The 15,369-nt window shown below is 39.4% G+C and overlaps 1 protein-coding gene across 1 annotated transcript in view; it reads left to right on the plus strand.

Annotated features, from left to right (window-relative positions):
* Positions 1–15,369, plus strand: part of LOC134344218 (AT-rich interactive domain-containing protein 2-like) — a 378,430-nt gene that overhangs the window by 306,866 nt on the left and 56,195 nt on the right. Inside the window, exons 10-11 of the mRNA XM_063043648.1 lie at positions 188–397; positions 3,552–3,713. Of these exons, the coding sequence (XP_062899718.1) occupies positions 188–397; positions 3,552–3,713 (372 nt within the window). The remainder of the gene's footprint in view (positions 1–187; positions 398–3,551; positions 3,714–15,369) is intronic.

Genomic DNA, 15,369 nt, shown 5'->3' on the forward strand with positions numbered 1-15,369 from the left:
TTATCAAATTATAGTTTGCCACTTGGGAGTGATTTGCCATTATTATAGCTGTTATTTAATTTTAATGGTGTGAATCGTTGTTTTAACTGTCTTCTCTTACTTTTAATGCAAAGCTGTCTACAAGGTACAAGTTAAACTATTTATATAATACTAATATTTAATGCTGATTTTTTTTTCTTGATTCCAGGTATGGAGATCTTGGCTAAACTTTGCAAAATTGAAGAGAATGTAGATATTATCTGTGAATGTGTGGAACAGGAATCCTATCGTGAGATTGTGAACCATTTATCCCTCCAAGATATATTACTGTTACTTGCTAGTTTGGAAGCTCTGTATATGTTATCGAGTCTGGGAGAGATGACCTGCACCAAAATCATCAAAGTGGAAAGAAGTATTGGTAAGTTATAATGATGAAATGTGGTTCGTGCCTACTTTTCATTAACATGAAAAATTGCTGAGATTTTAGTAGTTTTTGTGTAAGTGCTCAATTGGAGAAAGACTATAAGTTCCCCATAAATTCATCACCATTCCGTTGTGGTTGTTTCAGAAAATACATTTTCCATGCCTCCTCATGCACTCTCCATTTTCTTCAAAAATTCCTTTTGTTTGGAAAATTATACTGTTTTTGCTAGTGCCTAATATGCTTAAGTGTGCATAAATTTAAAAAGCAAGTTGAAAAATTAGATGAAGCACCAGAAAAATAAAGACTGAATGTGAAGGGAACTATAGTAAACTAATAATGACGAGAGCAGAGCATTCGAGTAGCTATAAACTTCAGTGTTTCCATGTATCCACTGCAATGTATTTGTTCAGATGCCCTAGACAACTAATTAGGAAATTTTGTTTTTCTTAATTAGAATATGCATTGGTGAGGATCATCAATTCGCTAAGTACCATGTAAAATTTGTATTCTCAAAAGAATAATGTTTGTTGAAACCGAATTTGAATATATCTCCTTTATATAGGTTTACAAGAGAAAATACTAAGTTTGTAATTGATAGTGAAAATTATTTTATAAGCCATACTTCCTCAGAAGAAATTTCAAAACTATTATGGTCCCTTGCATTTAGAGGTACGAAGGACTACTTTATACTTTTTTTAAAGTCTTTAACTTTATTTCCAAAGGTCTGGCATTAATATTTATAGTATGCCTCTATGCATCGAGCCTCACATTCCCAAACTATGTAGCCTGAAGAAGTAGTTTATCCATATTTATTCTATCAATTGTCTTTGGTCATCTAAATTTCTGAAATTCACAGATATGATTCCCTTGTACTTTAATTCTTAGCAGTCTAGGGCAACATCTTTCTTGAGGTGTGGTAATCAAAAATGCTCTCAGTGTAGTCTAACTTGGTTTGATTAACTGTAATACTGCTTCCACCACCTTGTATTCCAGTCCAGGGCTGGAATCATATTGTTCTGGCTTATAGGTGTTGACCCTTCATTCTCTTTGAAACCCAATTTTTTAGCCTTTCACTACTTGGAAATTTTTTTCTATATGTTTTGGGTAACTTGGATAGCCTCACTTTACTTGTATTGAAATATAATGCTTTGATTTTGTCCCTGTGTTTAATCTATTGATTTTTTAAGAAATTTATGATTACTCACAGTGTACTGCTTCTGATAGCTCATCATTATGTTATGAGTTTCGTTTCATCACATCTTTATGTGAATTAATTCTAACTGTAAATTGATGTATCGAGAATACTGATTCTGTGGATTAGCTCTAGCTGCATAGGCTGTCTTGAGAATGTGCCCACCATTCCAATGTGGTCTGTTGTTCTCTTTTAGAATGTTTAAAAAAATAGCTGAATAATTAACCCCAAGTTCCATGAACTTCAAATTTCATATGGAGGACTATATGAAAAGCCTCATCCTGAGAGCAGATGCGGCGGAGACGGAGGACGCAGCCTACTGACTCTCACAGCTATCTGCACTATTCCTCTTCTCACGCTGTCTCTTGCAAAAATGCCATCCCCTTTGCGCAATTCCTCCATCTCCGCTGCATCTGCTCTCAGGATGTTCATTCCAGGATGAGGGAGATGTCCTCCATTTTTAAAGAAAGGGGCTTCCCTTCCTTCACCATCAACTCTGCTCTCAAACGCATCTCCCCCATTTCACGCATATCTGCTCTCACTCCATCCTCCCGCCACCCCTCTAGGAATAGGGTTCCCCTGGTCCTCACCTACCACCCCACCAGCCTCCGGGTCCAACATATTATTCTCCATAACTTCTGCCACCTCCAACGGGATCCCACCACTAAGCACATCTTTCCTTCTCCCCCCTCTGCTTTCCACAGGGATTGCTCCCTACGCCACTCCCTTGTCCGTTCGTCCTCCCCATCCCTCCCCACTGATCTCCCTCCTGACACTTATCCTTGTAAGCGGTACATGTGCGACACCTGCCCTTACACTTCCTCCCTTACCACCATTCAGGGCCCCAGACAGTCCTTCCAGGTGATGCGACACTTCACCTGTGAGTCGGCTGGGGTGATATACTGCGTCCGGTGCTCCCGATGTGGCCTTCTATCTATTGGCGAGACCCGACGCAGACTGGGGGACCGTTTTGCTGAACACCTACGCTCTGTCCGCCAGAGAAAGCAGGATCTCCCAGTGGCCACACATTTTAATTCCACATCCCATTCCCATTCTGATATGTCTATCCATGGCCTCCTCTACTGTAAAGATGCAGCCACACTCAGGTTGGAGGAACAACACCTTATATTCCGTCTGGGTAGCCTCCAACCTGATGGCATGAGCATTGACTTCTCAAACTTCCGCTAATGCCCCACCTCCCCCTCGTACCCCATCCGTTAGTTATTTATATACACACATTCTTTCTCTCTCTTTTTTCTCCCTCTGTCCCTCTGACTATACCCCTTGCCCATCCTCTGGGTTTTTCTCCCCTCCTCCCCCTTTTCTTTCTCCCTAGGCCTCCTGTCCCGTGATCCTCTCATATCCCTTTTGCCAATCACCTGTCTGGCTCTTGGCTCCATTCCTCCCCCTCCTGTCTTCTCCTATCATTTTGGATCTCCCCCTCCCCCTCCCACTTTCAAATCTCTTACTAGTTCTTCCTTCAGTTAGTCCTGACGAAGGGTCTCAGCCTGAAACGTCGACTCTACCTCTTCCTAGAGATGCTGCCCGGCCTACTGTGTTCACCAGCAGCTTTGATGTGTGTTGCTTGAATTTCTAGCATCTTCAGAATTCCTCGTGTTAACATACATAATTAATTTACTTGTTTAATGATTATTAGTATTATTTTTATTTTATTTTTTATTATTATTATTTCTCTACTAGATTATATATTGCATTGAACTGCTGCTGCTAAGTTAACAAATTTCACGTCACATGCCGGTGATAATAAACCTGATTCTGAACACTTATCTACTGAACTTATTACAAAAATGCAGGAGACTTTCTAAAATTATTCTTCACTCATCAATTTGTTCTGTGTGTTTGACTCAATATTACATTTGTGCAGTGTGGCCAGTGGTACTATGATTTGTACATTCTTGTTTTGATTTAATACTCTTTACTAAAAAAAAATTTCAGATCAGCTTGTATGTCTGGTGTCTGTGGATATACAGAACTTCCCTGCTGATGCATTAGCAGCAGTCAAGGTAGTTGAACAACAGAGCACTTCTCGACCAGCATCTGAGACTAGTTGGTCAGTTACAATGGACAACGTTTCAAACCATAATGCCCCTGCAACAGGTATAGTTTTTATTTCCATTGTATCTTGTTAAAGTAGTATTTAATTGATGTGGGTGAAATGAAAAAGATGCAAGATAAGATTACCTTCTTACAATTACTTTGCCATGGTGTTTCAGAATGGTGCATTTGATAGCTATCTGTATTTATCCTGTGGTTTACAGAAATCTTATCACGCTTAGAATTATGATTAGTTTGGTTGAGATATCATCTGAACTCAACCTTCACCATGATGATGTAACTACATTTGGATCCGCACTCAACCCAAAAGTAAAAAAATTGAATTAGGTTTTTAGTTCTGATCTCTTAAGTGATTTGTGCTAATCTGAAGGGATGCTATTGTACTTGTTTTTTTATAATCTTTTAATTACAAAGCTTACAAAGCTCATCTCAAAGCTGTTGCCACATTCAGTCTTTTGCAGTACAGGGATCTACTTATAATTTCTTTATTCATTCCACTTTAACTACTGAATTCTATATTGCACTCCCTGAAAAATTCTTTTTGTTCACATGAGGAAACCATCTTCAGCTGTGATATCAGTCACTGAGGATTCTTGTTCATCCATATTATTAGTGTTTCTGTTTGCAGGTTAATTAAGTTATTAATGGTGGATCGAGACAGTAAAAAATCTCTTATTTGTACATATCAAAAAAATGAGTTTTGGGTAAACTATATTTAGTTGACAGTTGTTCAAACGAAAAGAGACTTTCCTCTACAAAGTCCTGAAAGCATTTAATACCTAATCTATTCCATTCTTTAAAAGCCACATCAATCATAGAGGGTTTAAAAAAAAATTAGAAAAAATGGGACTCGAAAGAGAAAATCTCAATAAGCCAAAGTATTTTCGGAATTGTATCCAAATTCTCATATTGTGTTTAACTACCAGATTATCAGTTAACTTACTCAGAAACAAAGGAAGTGAGGATCCAAGGAGAGAAATAATAGAAAATTTATTAACAGAGTTAGCTTCTAAAAAAACCCACATCAGCAATCCTTACGATTAATGTAATATAACCAAAATGTAAGATTTCTTATATTAATTGCCCAATAATAAAATCTGAAGTTTGGTAAGGCTAATTCTCCATTCTTTTTATCTTTCTGAAGATGAATTTTATTTAATCTATAACGCTTATTCTTCCATATATAAGAAGATATAATAGAGTCAAGAGAATCAAAGAAAGATTTAGGAATAAAAATAGGCAATGCCTGAAAAAGATATATAAATTTAGGTAATATATTCATTTTAATAGAGTTAATTTGGCCAATCAGCGATAACGAAAGAGGCGACCAATTTGATAGTATCCTTTTTACGTGATTCAATAGGGTAAGAAAATTTTCTTTAAATAGTCGCTTACAGTTTTTAGTAATTGTTACACCTAAGTAGGTAAATTGAATCTAGCCAAGACTTTCAAACATTGTGGGGACCTTTTTTGAATTACTTTCGAAACCTTTGATTTGCTGTTAAAGCACAGATAATGACTAATAATTTGTTTCCCCCTTTTTTCCTTTACTAATCAGCTTTGGTCTTGGTAGTGGGTTAAATTTTTTTTATATAATAAAATTACTATATTCCAATGTTACGAATTAATTAATCTGTATGACTATAGGGTAAGGAGTCTTTATATGCAATTTAGTATAATGCATTGATATATATATTTTTTCTTGTACTCTATTCTTATATGTAAAATTAATAATAAAAATATTGGAAATAAATTAATGGTGGTTCAGGATTAAGCTTTTCAACAATAATACAAAAAATGCTGGTGGAACTCAGCAAGTCAGGCAACATCTATGGAGTGGTGTAAGGAGTTGACACTTCAGGCTGAGACCCTTGATAAGGACTGGAAAGTAGGTAAAACCAGGTGAGAGGGGAGGTGGGTGGGTGGATGTGGGAGCAGTATGAAGTAAGAAGCTGGGAGGTGATCGTTGGTAGAGGTGAGGGGCTGAAGAAAGGGGAATCTAATAAGAGAGGAAATTTGACCATGGAATAAAGACATGGAGGAGGGGCATCAGAGGAAGGAGATGGGAAGGTGAGGAGAAAAGAAGGGATGAGAGGGAAACTAAAATGAGGAATGTAAAAAGAGGAGGAGGAGTGGGGGAGAAAATGCCAAAGTTAGAGAAAGTGATGTTCATGCCATCAGACTACCCAGGCAGAATATGAGGTGTTGCTCCTCCAAACTGAGTAAGGCCTCATTGTTGCAGAGGAGAAGGTCATGGACAGACATTTTGAACTGGATGGGAAGTCAGAATGATTTGGGTAGGCTTCGGGAGATCCAGCCTTTTGTGGTTGGTGGAGTGAAGGCCTTCTTAATTTATCAGTTTGCTGTCCAGTTTTCTAAACACAATGTGAAATATGAGTACAGAGTTTTATTACTTGTGGTGTTAAATCAAATACAGTGGATTCTGGTTCATTGGGACACATTGGGTCTGGTACGTTGTGGCCTAATTAAGTGGTTATCCCAATTAGCTGAAGTTTCATGGAAATGGTTAAAAAGCTATAATAAAAGACAAATTGAGCAACAGATTACGTATTTAAATGAAATGCAGAACAAACTAGAGATCTACCAATCTGAGGACAGTACTGTAAAACTATGTGTTAATTCCTAATAGTTGTCGACAGAGGAATTCATCGAGTATATGCTGTTATGTTCTTTTGGTTGACTGTAAATGAACGAATGAGCGCAGACACCTAGTGTAGATAATGGACTGCCTTCATACGATACTTTTGACAATTGCATCCTCCAAGTCTTCATTTTCATTGTAACATTCAAGAAGTTTGCCAATACTGTCAAATTCTTTGCAGTTCCTAACTTGTTGAAGTAGTGAAATCGTTTCATTTTCACTCTTGCCCATTTCTGGCATCTTCAAGCCTGAATGCTTGAAACTGCAGTGAGCAACATAGTTCTGAATTGGCTTAATGCTTATTTTTCACCAACTATCAGTGATAAAAATCACAGCTTTTTGAACACAAGCACAGGCAACTGGCGCTATTTAAAATTTCTTCACTGTAAGCACAGTGCATCGTCTAGCAGCCACAAAAGTAACTATGACGGATGCTGGTTAGAAACTGTTCAACAACTGTCTCCTGCCCAATTAAGCAGTATAGTGTTTCAAATGGGGGGAAAGGAATCCTGGCTATTTTCTCAATTAGTTTTTGTTTTTTAAGAGTTGGCCCAAATAAGTGTCTGCCCCGATTAAATGATGGCCCTATTAACTTATGTTCTGACGTAAGCAGAATGTTTTATTGTGGACAGGTTTGATATAATTAACGCTGTGTGGTTTTCAGTACTGCAGTGTGACCTATATTGAGTGCTGTTTGATTACTTTTATGATTCTATTATGCCTGTGCAGAGAAATTTACATACTGTGTATTCAGTCACTTTATGGCATGGAATGTGCATTCCACATGTGAAAGCAAGTAAATTTATCTTGTGTAACGTGAAAGGGCCTCGGCCCGAAACATCGACTGTATCTCTTCCTATAGATGCTGCCTGGCCTGCTGTGTTCATCAGCGATTTTTATGTGTGTTGCTTGAAATTCCAGCATCTGCAGATTTCCTCGTGTTAGGGTTAATTATTTGACCTGTTGTGAAGGAGATAAGATCCCTGGTTTTCAGATTGTTCTTCAATTTTACTTGAAAGGAGCGGTGCCTCAGAAAGGCTACACCCATTATTAAGGACCCCCATAACCCAGGACATACCCTCTTTTTATTGTTACCATTAGCGAGGAGGTACAGAAGCCTGAAGACACACACTCAGAGATTCAGGAGCAGCTTTTTCCCAGTTTCTAAATGGACATTGAACCCATGAATCTGCATCTGCAGAATTCCCGTTGTTTCCATGAATACTACCTCACTTTTTGTATTGTATTTTTTCTGTTTTTGCACTATTTTTAATTTAGCTATTTAATTTACATATATATACTTACTATAATTGATTTACTTATTTATTGCATTGTACCGCTGCTGCTGTTAACAAATTTTACAACATATTCCGGTGATATTAAACCTGATTCTGAGTTTTAGTAAGTAGTACCCTAGGAGAACTTCATTTCTATTGGCAATATTGTATTTGAGATGAAAAATTAGCAAGTAAATTGATAATCTTGTATTACTAAACACATTTTATCTAAAAGTGAAATTTTAGAACTCCTTTATTAGGAATACAGCAGTAAATAAATACTTAAAAAAAATTAATCCAAGGATATGTACTGCTGGTTATGCTCTTTATAGATATAGTTCGCAATGCCATAATGTAATTTTAATAATTGGATGTCTCAAGTGGGTTAGGTTGGCTGTATTTAGTAAAACTAAAAGTAATATTTCTCATAATCAGCATCATGACAAGTGTTGCCAACATTTTTAGGGTTTTCAGTAGTAATATTTTCTCAGGTTCGGTATCAGTACCAAGTCTCATCATTACATCTATTTCTGCCAGTTTGAAAAATTGAACTCTCACTAGGCAATGAGTTTTGAAATTTATTATGTGCTGCCACATGAATCGCTATAAAGGTTCCCACAAGAAACATAATTCCTGACTGAGGGGTGACTCCAATTTGCCTACTGTCACAACAGGTCAATAGCAGATGTAATTTCCTTGGCTCTTCACTTTGCTCTGGAAACCTGGGCAATGAAGATGCATACATCAGGATGCTCTTCATTGACCATAGGTTCATAGAATAGAGTTTTTGAGTACTCCAGTACAAAAACAGGCCCTTCGGCCATTAGTCTGTGCCAAACCATTAATCTGCCTAGTCCCATTGACCTGCACTCGGACCATAGCCTGTGATACCTCTCTTATCCATGTACCTACCCAATTTTTCTTAGATGTTTTAATTGGTTCTACATCCACCATTTGCACTGGCAACTTGATTCGCACTCTCACCATCCTCTTGAGTGAAGAAGTTCCCCCTCATGTTCCCCTTAAACATTTGACCTTTCACACTTAACCCATGACCTCTAGTTGTAGTCTCACCAGAGCTCAGTAGAAAAAAGCCTGCTTGCATTTATCCTATCTGTACCCCTCATAATTTTGTATACGTTAGCAAACCTCCCTTCAATCTTCTGTGTTCTAGGGAATGAAGTCCTAATCTATTCAACCTTTCCCAATAATTCAGGCCCTCAAGTCATCGCAACGTCCTAGTAAATTTTCTCTGTACTCTTTAAATCTTATTTTCCTCTTTCCTGAAGGTAGGTGAGCAAACCTGCACACAATACTCCAAATTAGGCTTCAACAATGTCCTATACAATTTCAACATAACATCCCAACTCAGTACACTGATTTATGAAGGCCAATGTGTCAAAAGCCTTCTTTACAACCCTATCTACCTGTGATGCCATTATCATTGATCTGTATTCCCAGATCCTTCTGTTCTACCCTACTCCTTGGTGTCCTGCTGCTCGCCATTTAAGACCTACTCTGGTTGGTCTTCCCAAAGGGCAACACCTCACACTTTTCTGCATTAAATTCCATCTGCCATTTTTAGCCCATTTAGCAGCTGGTCCGGATCCCTCTGCAATCCATGATAGTCTTCCTCACTGTCACATCTCTAGTCTTGGTGTCATCTGCAAATTTGCCAATTCATTTAACCACATTATCATCCAGGTCATTGATATAGATGACAAACAACAGTGGACCTAGCACTGATCCCTGTGGCACAGGCCTCCAGTCAGAGAGGCAGCCATCTACACCACTCTCCAGCTTCTCCCACAAAACCAATGACTAATCCAATTTATACCTCATCTTGAATGCCAAGCAACTGAACCTTCTTGACCAACCTCCCATGTGCGACCTTGTCGACTGCCTTGATAAAGTCCATGTAAACAACATCCACTGCCTTGCCTTCATCAGCTTTCCTGGTAACTGTAATTAGTTAGTATCTGACTTTCAAGTGCACTTGTGAGTTATGTTCCAGCTGGACTTTGTCCTTAAACTGCTGGAGAACAGTGCAGAAAGAACAGGTGCTGTTTTCTCCCGGTAGGGATTAGTTTTTAGTTCCAAGTGCTCCTGCCACGTTTTGTCACCCTGCAACCTTATCCTTCAATCTCTTTGAATTATGTAGCACAGCATGTGTATAAATATCTCTCCCCAGCAGACTTCATCATGATCATCATCACTCCAGTATTCCTACTATTTTTTAATGTTTCTTAATTGTACATATGATTTTTTTTGTGTTCTGTTGCTGAGCAGCAGTGAACCATCTGATTGGCCTATCAGAGTTCTCTTTGGGAACTAGTTGACTTGATCAGCAATTCTGATCTGGATATTGTTCATGATTGCACCTAATTAAAAAGATGCACAAAGCCATTCTAACTATCTTTAATCAATCCATGTCTATTCAAATACTCATATTTCCAGTCCCCTTAGAATATCTTCCATAAGTTTTCCCACTACTGATGTCAGGCTCACCAACCTATTATTTCCAGTCTTATTCTTGGAGCCTTGCTTAAACAATGGAACAACATTAGCTAACCTCCAATCCCCCAGCATCTCACCCATGGCTAAGGATATTTTTAATATCTCTATTAGAGTTCTTGCAATTTATGCACTAACTTCCCACAAGGTCCAAGGAAATACTTTGTCAGGCCCTGGGGATTAATCCACCTTACTTTGCCTCTTGACAGTAAACACTTCCTCCTTTATAATCTGTATAGGGTCCTTGATCTCGCTGCTGCATTGCCTCACAACTATAGCTTTTCTGTCTGTCTCCTGAGTAAACACAGATGCAAAAAAAATCCATTCAAGATCACCCCCATCTCTTTTGGCTCCACGCATAAATTACCTTTCTGATCTTCCAGATTAGCTTTGCATTCAGTACTATCATAACCTCAATTTATCACTGACCTCAACACCTGGGCCTTGGTACCTACCTGTGAACTGGATCCCTGATACCTGACTGGCAGACCCCAGTTAGTTCAGATTGACAACGATATCTCCTTCACACTCTCCATCAGCACAGGTGTACCGTAGTACTGTGTGTTTAGCCTCCTGCTCTACTCACTTTTATACTTCTGGTTATGCAGCTAAGTCAGCTCCAATGCTACATGTAAATTTGCGGATGATACCACTGTTGTTGGCACATGGAAGGAAAAATATCCTGACTGGTTTCATCACAGCCTGGTATGGAAACCCAAATGCCCAGAAATGGAAAAGGCTACAGGAGGTGTTGGACATAGCCCAGTCCATCACAGGCAAAGCACTCCCTACCATTGAGTACGTTTTACTTAGAGCACTGCCTCAAGGAAGCAGCATCTGTTATCAAAGACCCAATCCATACATTGCCATTCTCTCTTTTTGTTACTGCCTTTGGGCAGAAAGCACAGAAGCTTTGGGTTCCACATCACTAGGTTCAGGAATGGTTATTACTGTACAATCGTCAGGGCGCTAAACCGGTATGGATAGTTTCCATCACCACTACTCTGAACTGATTCTACAGTCTTAACAACTCACTTTCATGGAGTCTTCACAACTCATTTTTATCGGTATTTTTTTTATTTGCACAGCTTGTCTTCTTTTACACCTTGGCTGTTTGCCAGTCTTTGTTTATGTATAATTTGTTTTGTAAATTCTATTTTTTTCCTGAAATACCTGCAAGAAAATGAATCTCAAGGTAATGTATAGTACCATGTATGTACTTTATTAACACATTTTTGAACTTTGATTCCACAGGATTTAGTTGTTCATATGGAATATCAGATATCTGTTTTCAATTTCAAGTTTATTGTCATCAGTTGTACACATGTATACAGCTAAATGAAACAAAATTCCTCTGGGACAAATTATAGTACATATATCACATACTTTCTTCAACAACTATATCAATTAAGTTTTGTAGTTCTTCCTCCGTACTTGCAATTAACACAGTGTCATCTGCATATCTAAAATTATTGATGTTTTCACCGCCAACTTTGACTCCCAAGCTGTCTCTTATTTTTAGTAATATTGTTTCACTGTACACATTAAGCAAATCAGGGGAGAAAACACACCTTTGACTAATGCCTCTCTTGATTTTCGTAAACTGACTCACTTCTCCATCTATTCTTACAGCAGCAGTTTGTTCCCAGTACAGATTTCTGATTAGGCGGAGGTCTTTTGAAACTAGATCTAGAGTTTCCTGTAATATTTCGAATAACTTGTTGTGCTTCACTTTATCAAGTGCTTTTGTGTGGTCGATAAAACAAACAAACAGATCTTTTTGCACTTGAATAGCTTGTTCTGATAGTATCCTTAACATCAATATCGCGTTTCTTGTACCTTTGACAAAAATGTATGGTGATACCCAAGAAGAAGGAGAATCTTATCTGCAGGCTGAGAATAAACGGGGAAGACATAAAACAAGTACAGAACTTTTGCTACTTGGGAAGCTGGGTGATATCAGATGGCAGGTGTGACATGGACATCAAAAGAAGAATAGGGATAGCAAAAGACACTTTTATGAGAATGAAAAGTATACTGACCAACACTAAACTAGGCATGACAACCCGCCTCAGAGCACTGAAATGTTACGTTTATCCAGTTATGTTATATGGCTCAGAATGTTGGACAATATCTAGTAACATGAGGAAACGAATTGAAGCAACAGAGATGTGGTTTTTGAGGAGGATGCAAAGAATATCATGGATGAAATGAATATCTAAAGAGGATGTCATGAACAGAGCAAACACAAAAAGAGAAATAATGTATGAGATCATGAAAAGGCAATGTGACTTCATTGGACATCTGATTAGGAAGGAGGAGTTAGGATGCATGGTAATTATGGGAAGGATTGAAGGGAAGAAAGCAAGAGGAAGGCAAAAACAAATGATGATGGAGGCAGTAGCCAGAGAACTGGAAATGAATACCAATGAATTGATCCACTTGACCCGAAACAGGAGTGTGTGGGCCATGGCAGTCAAAGCTCAAACTGGGCATGGCACCTGATGATGATGATGATGATATCACATACAGGATATAAAATAATAGTAACACAATAGTACTAACAGATAATAAAAAAATACAAGTTGATAAAAATACAAGATGTGCAAGTTGACATTAAGTGAATGTACAAAATGCAGCTAAATATACAACAGTGTAATGCTAATGGCACTGTCATAAATGATGTGTACTGGGTGGTAGCAGGGTGTTCAAAAGTCTTATAGCCTGGGGGAAGAAGCTGTTACACGGCATAACAGTCCTTGTTCTTATACTGGAGTATCTTCTGCTCGACTGTAAGAAGTCAAAGAGATTGCGGGATGGATGGGAGGGTTCCTTGACAATGCTGAGGGCTCTATGAAGAACACTTCTGGTACTGTCCTGTATTGAGGGGAGAGAGACCCCAATGACTCCCTCAGCAGTCATCACAATCCATTGCAGGGTCTTAAGGTCAGATGCCTTGTACTTCCCATACCATACAAGACCTTCTTGATGCTGCTCTAGCAGAATGTGGAAAGCCTCACTTGTCTCGATCTCCTCAGGAGATAGTGGTGCTGCTGTACTTTTTTGACTAAAGAGGTGGTGTTGAAGGGCCAGGTGAGATCATCCATGATGTGCACTCTCAAGAAATTTGATGCTTCAGATTCTCTCCATGGAGGAGCTGTTGATGTACAGTAGGGAGTGGTCAGCCTGCAACAGCTTGAAGTCCAATCCTCTCTGTATGCTGATTCATCATTGTTGCTGATGTGGCCAACCTCTGTTGTGCCATCAGTAAACTTAATGATGGATATAGAACAGAATCTATCAGTCGTGTGTTAGCAGAGTGAACAGCAGGGGGCTGCTGGTGCTCAGCATGATGGAGCTAGAGATATTGCTGCCAACACAGACTGTCTGAGGTCTCTGTTAAGAAGCCCAAGGTCCAGTTACAGAGGGAGGGGTTGAGACCCAACAAAGACGGTTTACCCTCCAGCTTCTGAGGAATAATCATATTGAATGCTGAACTGATGTCAGTGAATAACGTTCTGATGAAGGAGACACAACTCTTTTGTGAATTCTGCAAATGGACTTTGCAGCTGGCACATGGCTAGCTCCCTAACCATAGCTCAATCAGAACAGAATGTAACTTAAAATATTTTAGGGAGCCACATGGAGTAGTTACAGAGAATGAGCGCTGCATCCTATCTCCACACTCCTCCTTCCCCCTTCTCTCATACCAAACTGTTAGACTTTTTGCTCTTCCTCCTGCCTGCGACTACGCTCGCTTCACAATGACTTCAAAAAGTACTAAACCCGGGAAAAAAGATGATTCGGTGGCTGGCCTGACAGTAGAGGCTATCTTCACGCTGCTAGACTGACACTGTGTGGCATTAGCGGCCAAATTTAAATCCTCTTTCAGGCTGCTGGAAACGAAACTCGACCGAATACAATGCAAAGTGGTGGACCATGGCCAACGCTTACCCTCTCTCAAGCTCGCTGCGGACGACCGGAGCCAGTGTGTTAGTGAACTGAAAAATATCTGCTCCAGCTTACATGAAAACAATATCAAGCTAATGGCTAAAGTTACTGACCTGGAAGGCCGGAGTAGACGGTAGAACCTACGCATCTTGGGCCTGCCAGAAGCTATTGAATGCAGGCGTCCTACTGAGTTTTTTTCCAGTTTGCTTTGTGAGATCTTTGGGAAGGAGACACTCTCATCCCCTCTGGAGATTGATAGAGCCCAGTGTTCACTAGCAGCTAAACCAGCCCCAGGACAGAGACCGCGCCTGATCATTCTTTGCCTGCACCGCTACCAGGTTAAAGATCTTCTGGTTGGAGAGGACCGGCGGAGAGGGAAGCTAGAATACCACAGCTGGCAGATTCGGGTTGTGGAGGATTACTCTCCCGAAGTTTTGAGCCTGTGAACCAAGTACAGAGAAGTAATGATGAAGCTGTACAACCGAAGACTCAGGCCTTCTCTACTATACCCAGCACGGCTGTGCATCACACTTCCCAGTGGTGACAAGAAGTGGTTACGCTCAGTAGATGAAGCATAGAATTGCATTGATAGCCTCCCCACTACGTCGAACTCTTCATAAAATACTTTTCTCCTATACCCTCTGCAGGTAACGTTTGTAGTGTTTGGATAGCAAGGTCTGGTCTGACTTGGTCTACTACTTCGATAGGTGGAATAATATTCACTCAGATCTCTCTCTCTCTCTCCCTCTCCCTCTCTCTCTCCCTCTCCCTCTCCCTCTCTCACATTTTCTTTTACCTCCAATTCAATGAACTCTACAACCTTTCATGGGAAGAGCACTGGATAAAGTCTGCTTATTTTTTACTTTTTTCAAATATAAGTTTATATTTTTGTTTTATGGTTCATTTTTCAGAGCCATGTTTAACAAACCTTGGGGGAATTATTTATCTCTCACTAAGTACAATGTCAGTTTAGGAGTGTTAAATGCTTACTGTTTCCTTTAATAACAATAATGGAGTTGAAGATGAAGCTATGAGTGACAGGAAGTTGTACTGTTGGATGACTATTGTTCTTAAGAGCTTGCTGCTATGTTCTTTGGCAGCTGTCTTGTTGTGGGTTGGGGAACGGTACTTCAATGCCGGTACTGTTTTAAGAACCCTTAGAAGTTCTTGTTATACAGGATCTGTTTCTGCCCTGTTTCTCTTTGTTTTACAGTTTGCCCCAGAGCTGATACCCGAAATCTTGACACCGCTTATGCCTATCAATCTATTCTTATACTTCTTTTTTAAAGGAGAA

The sequence above is a fragment of the Mobula hypostoma genome, chromosome 3, assembly GCF_963921235.1.
Source record: "Mobula hypostoma chromosome 3, sMobHyp1.1, whole genome shotgun sequence".
Lineage (NCBI taxonomy): Eukaryota > Metazoa > Chordata > Chondrichthyes > Myliobatiformes > Myliobatidae > Mobula > Mobula hypostoma.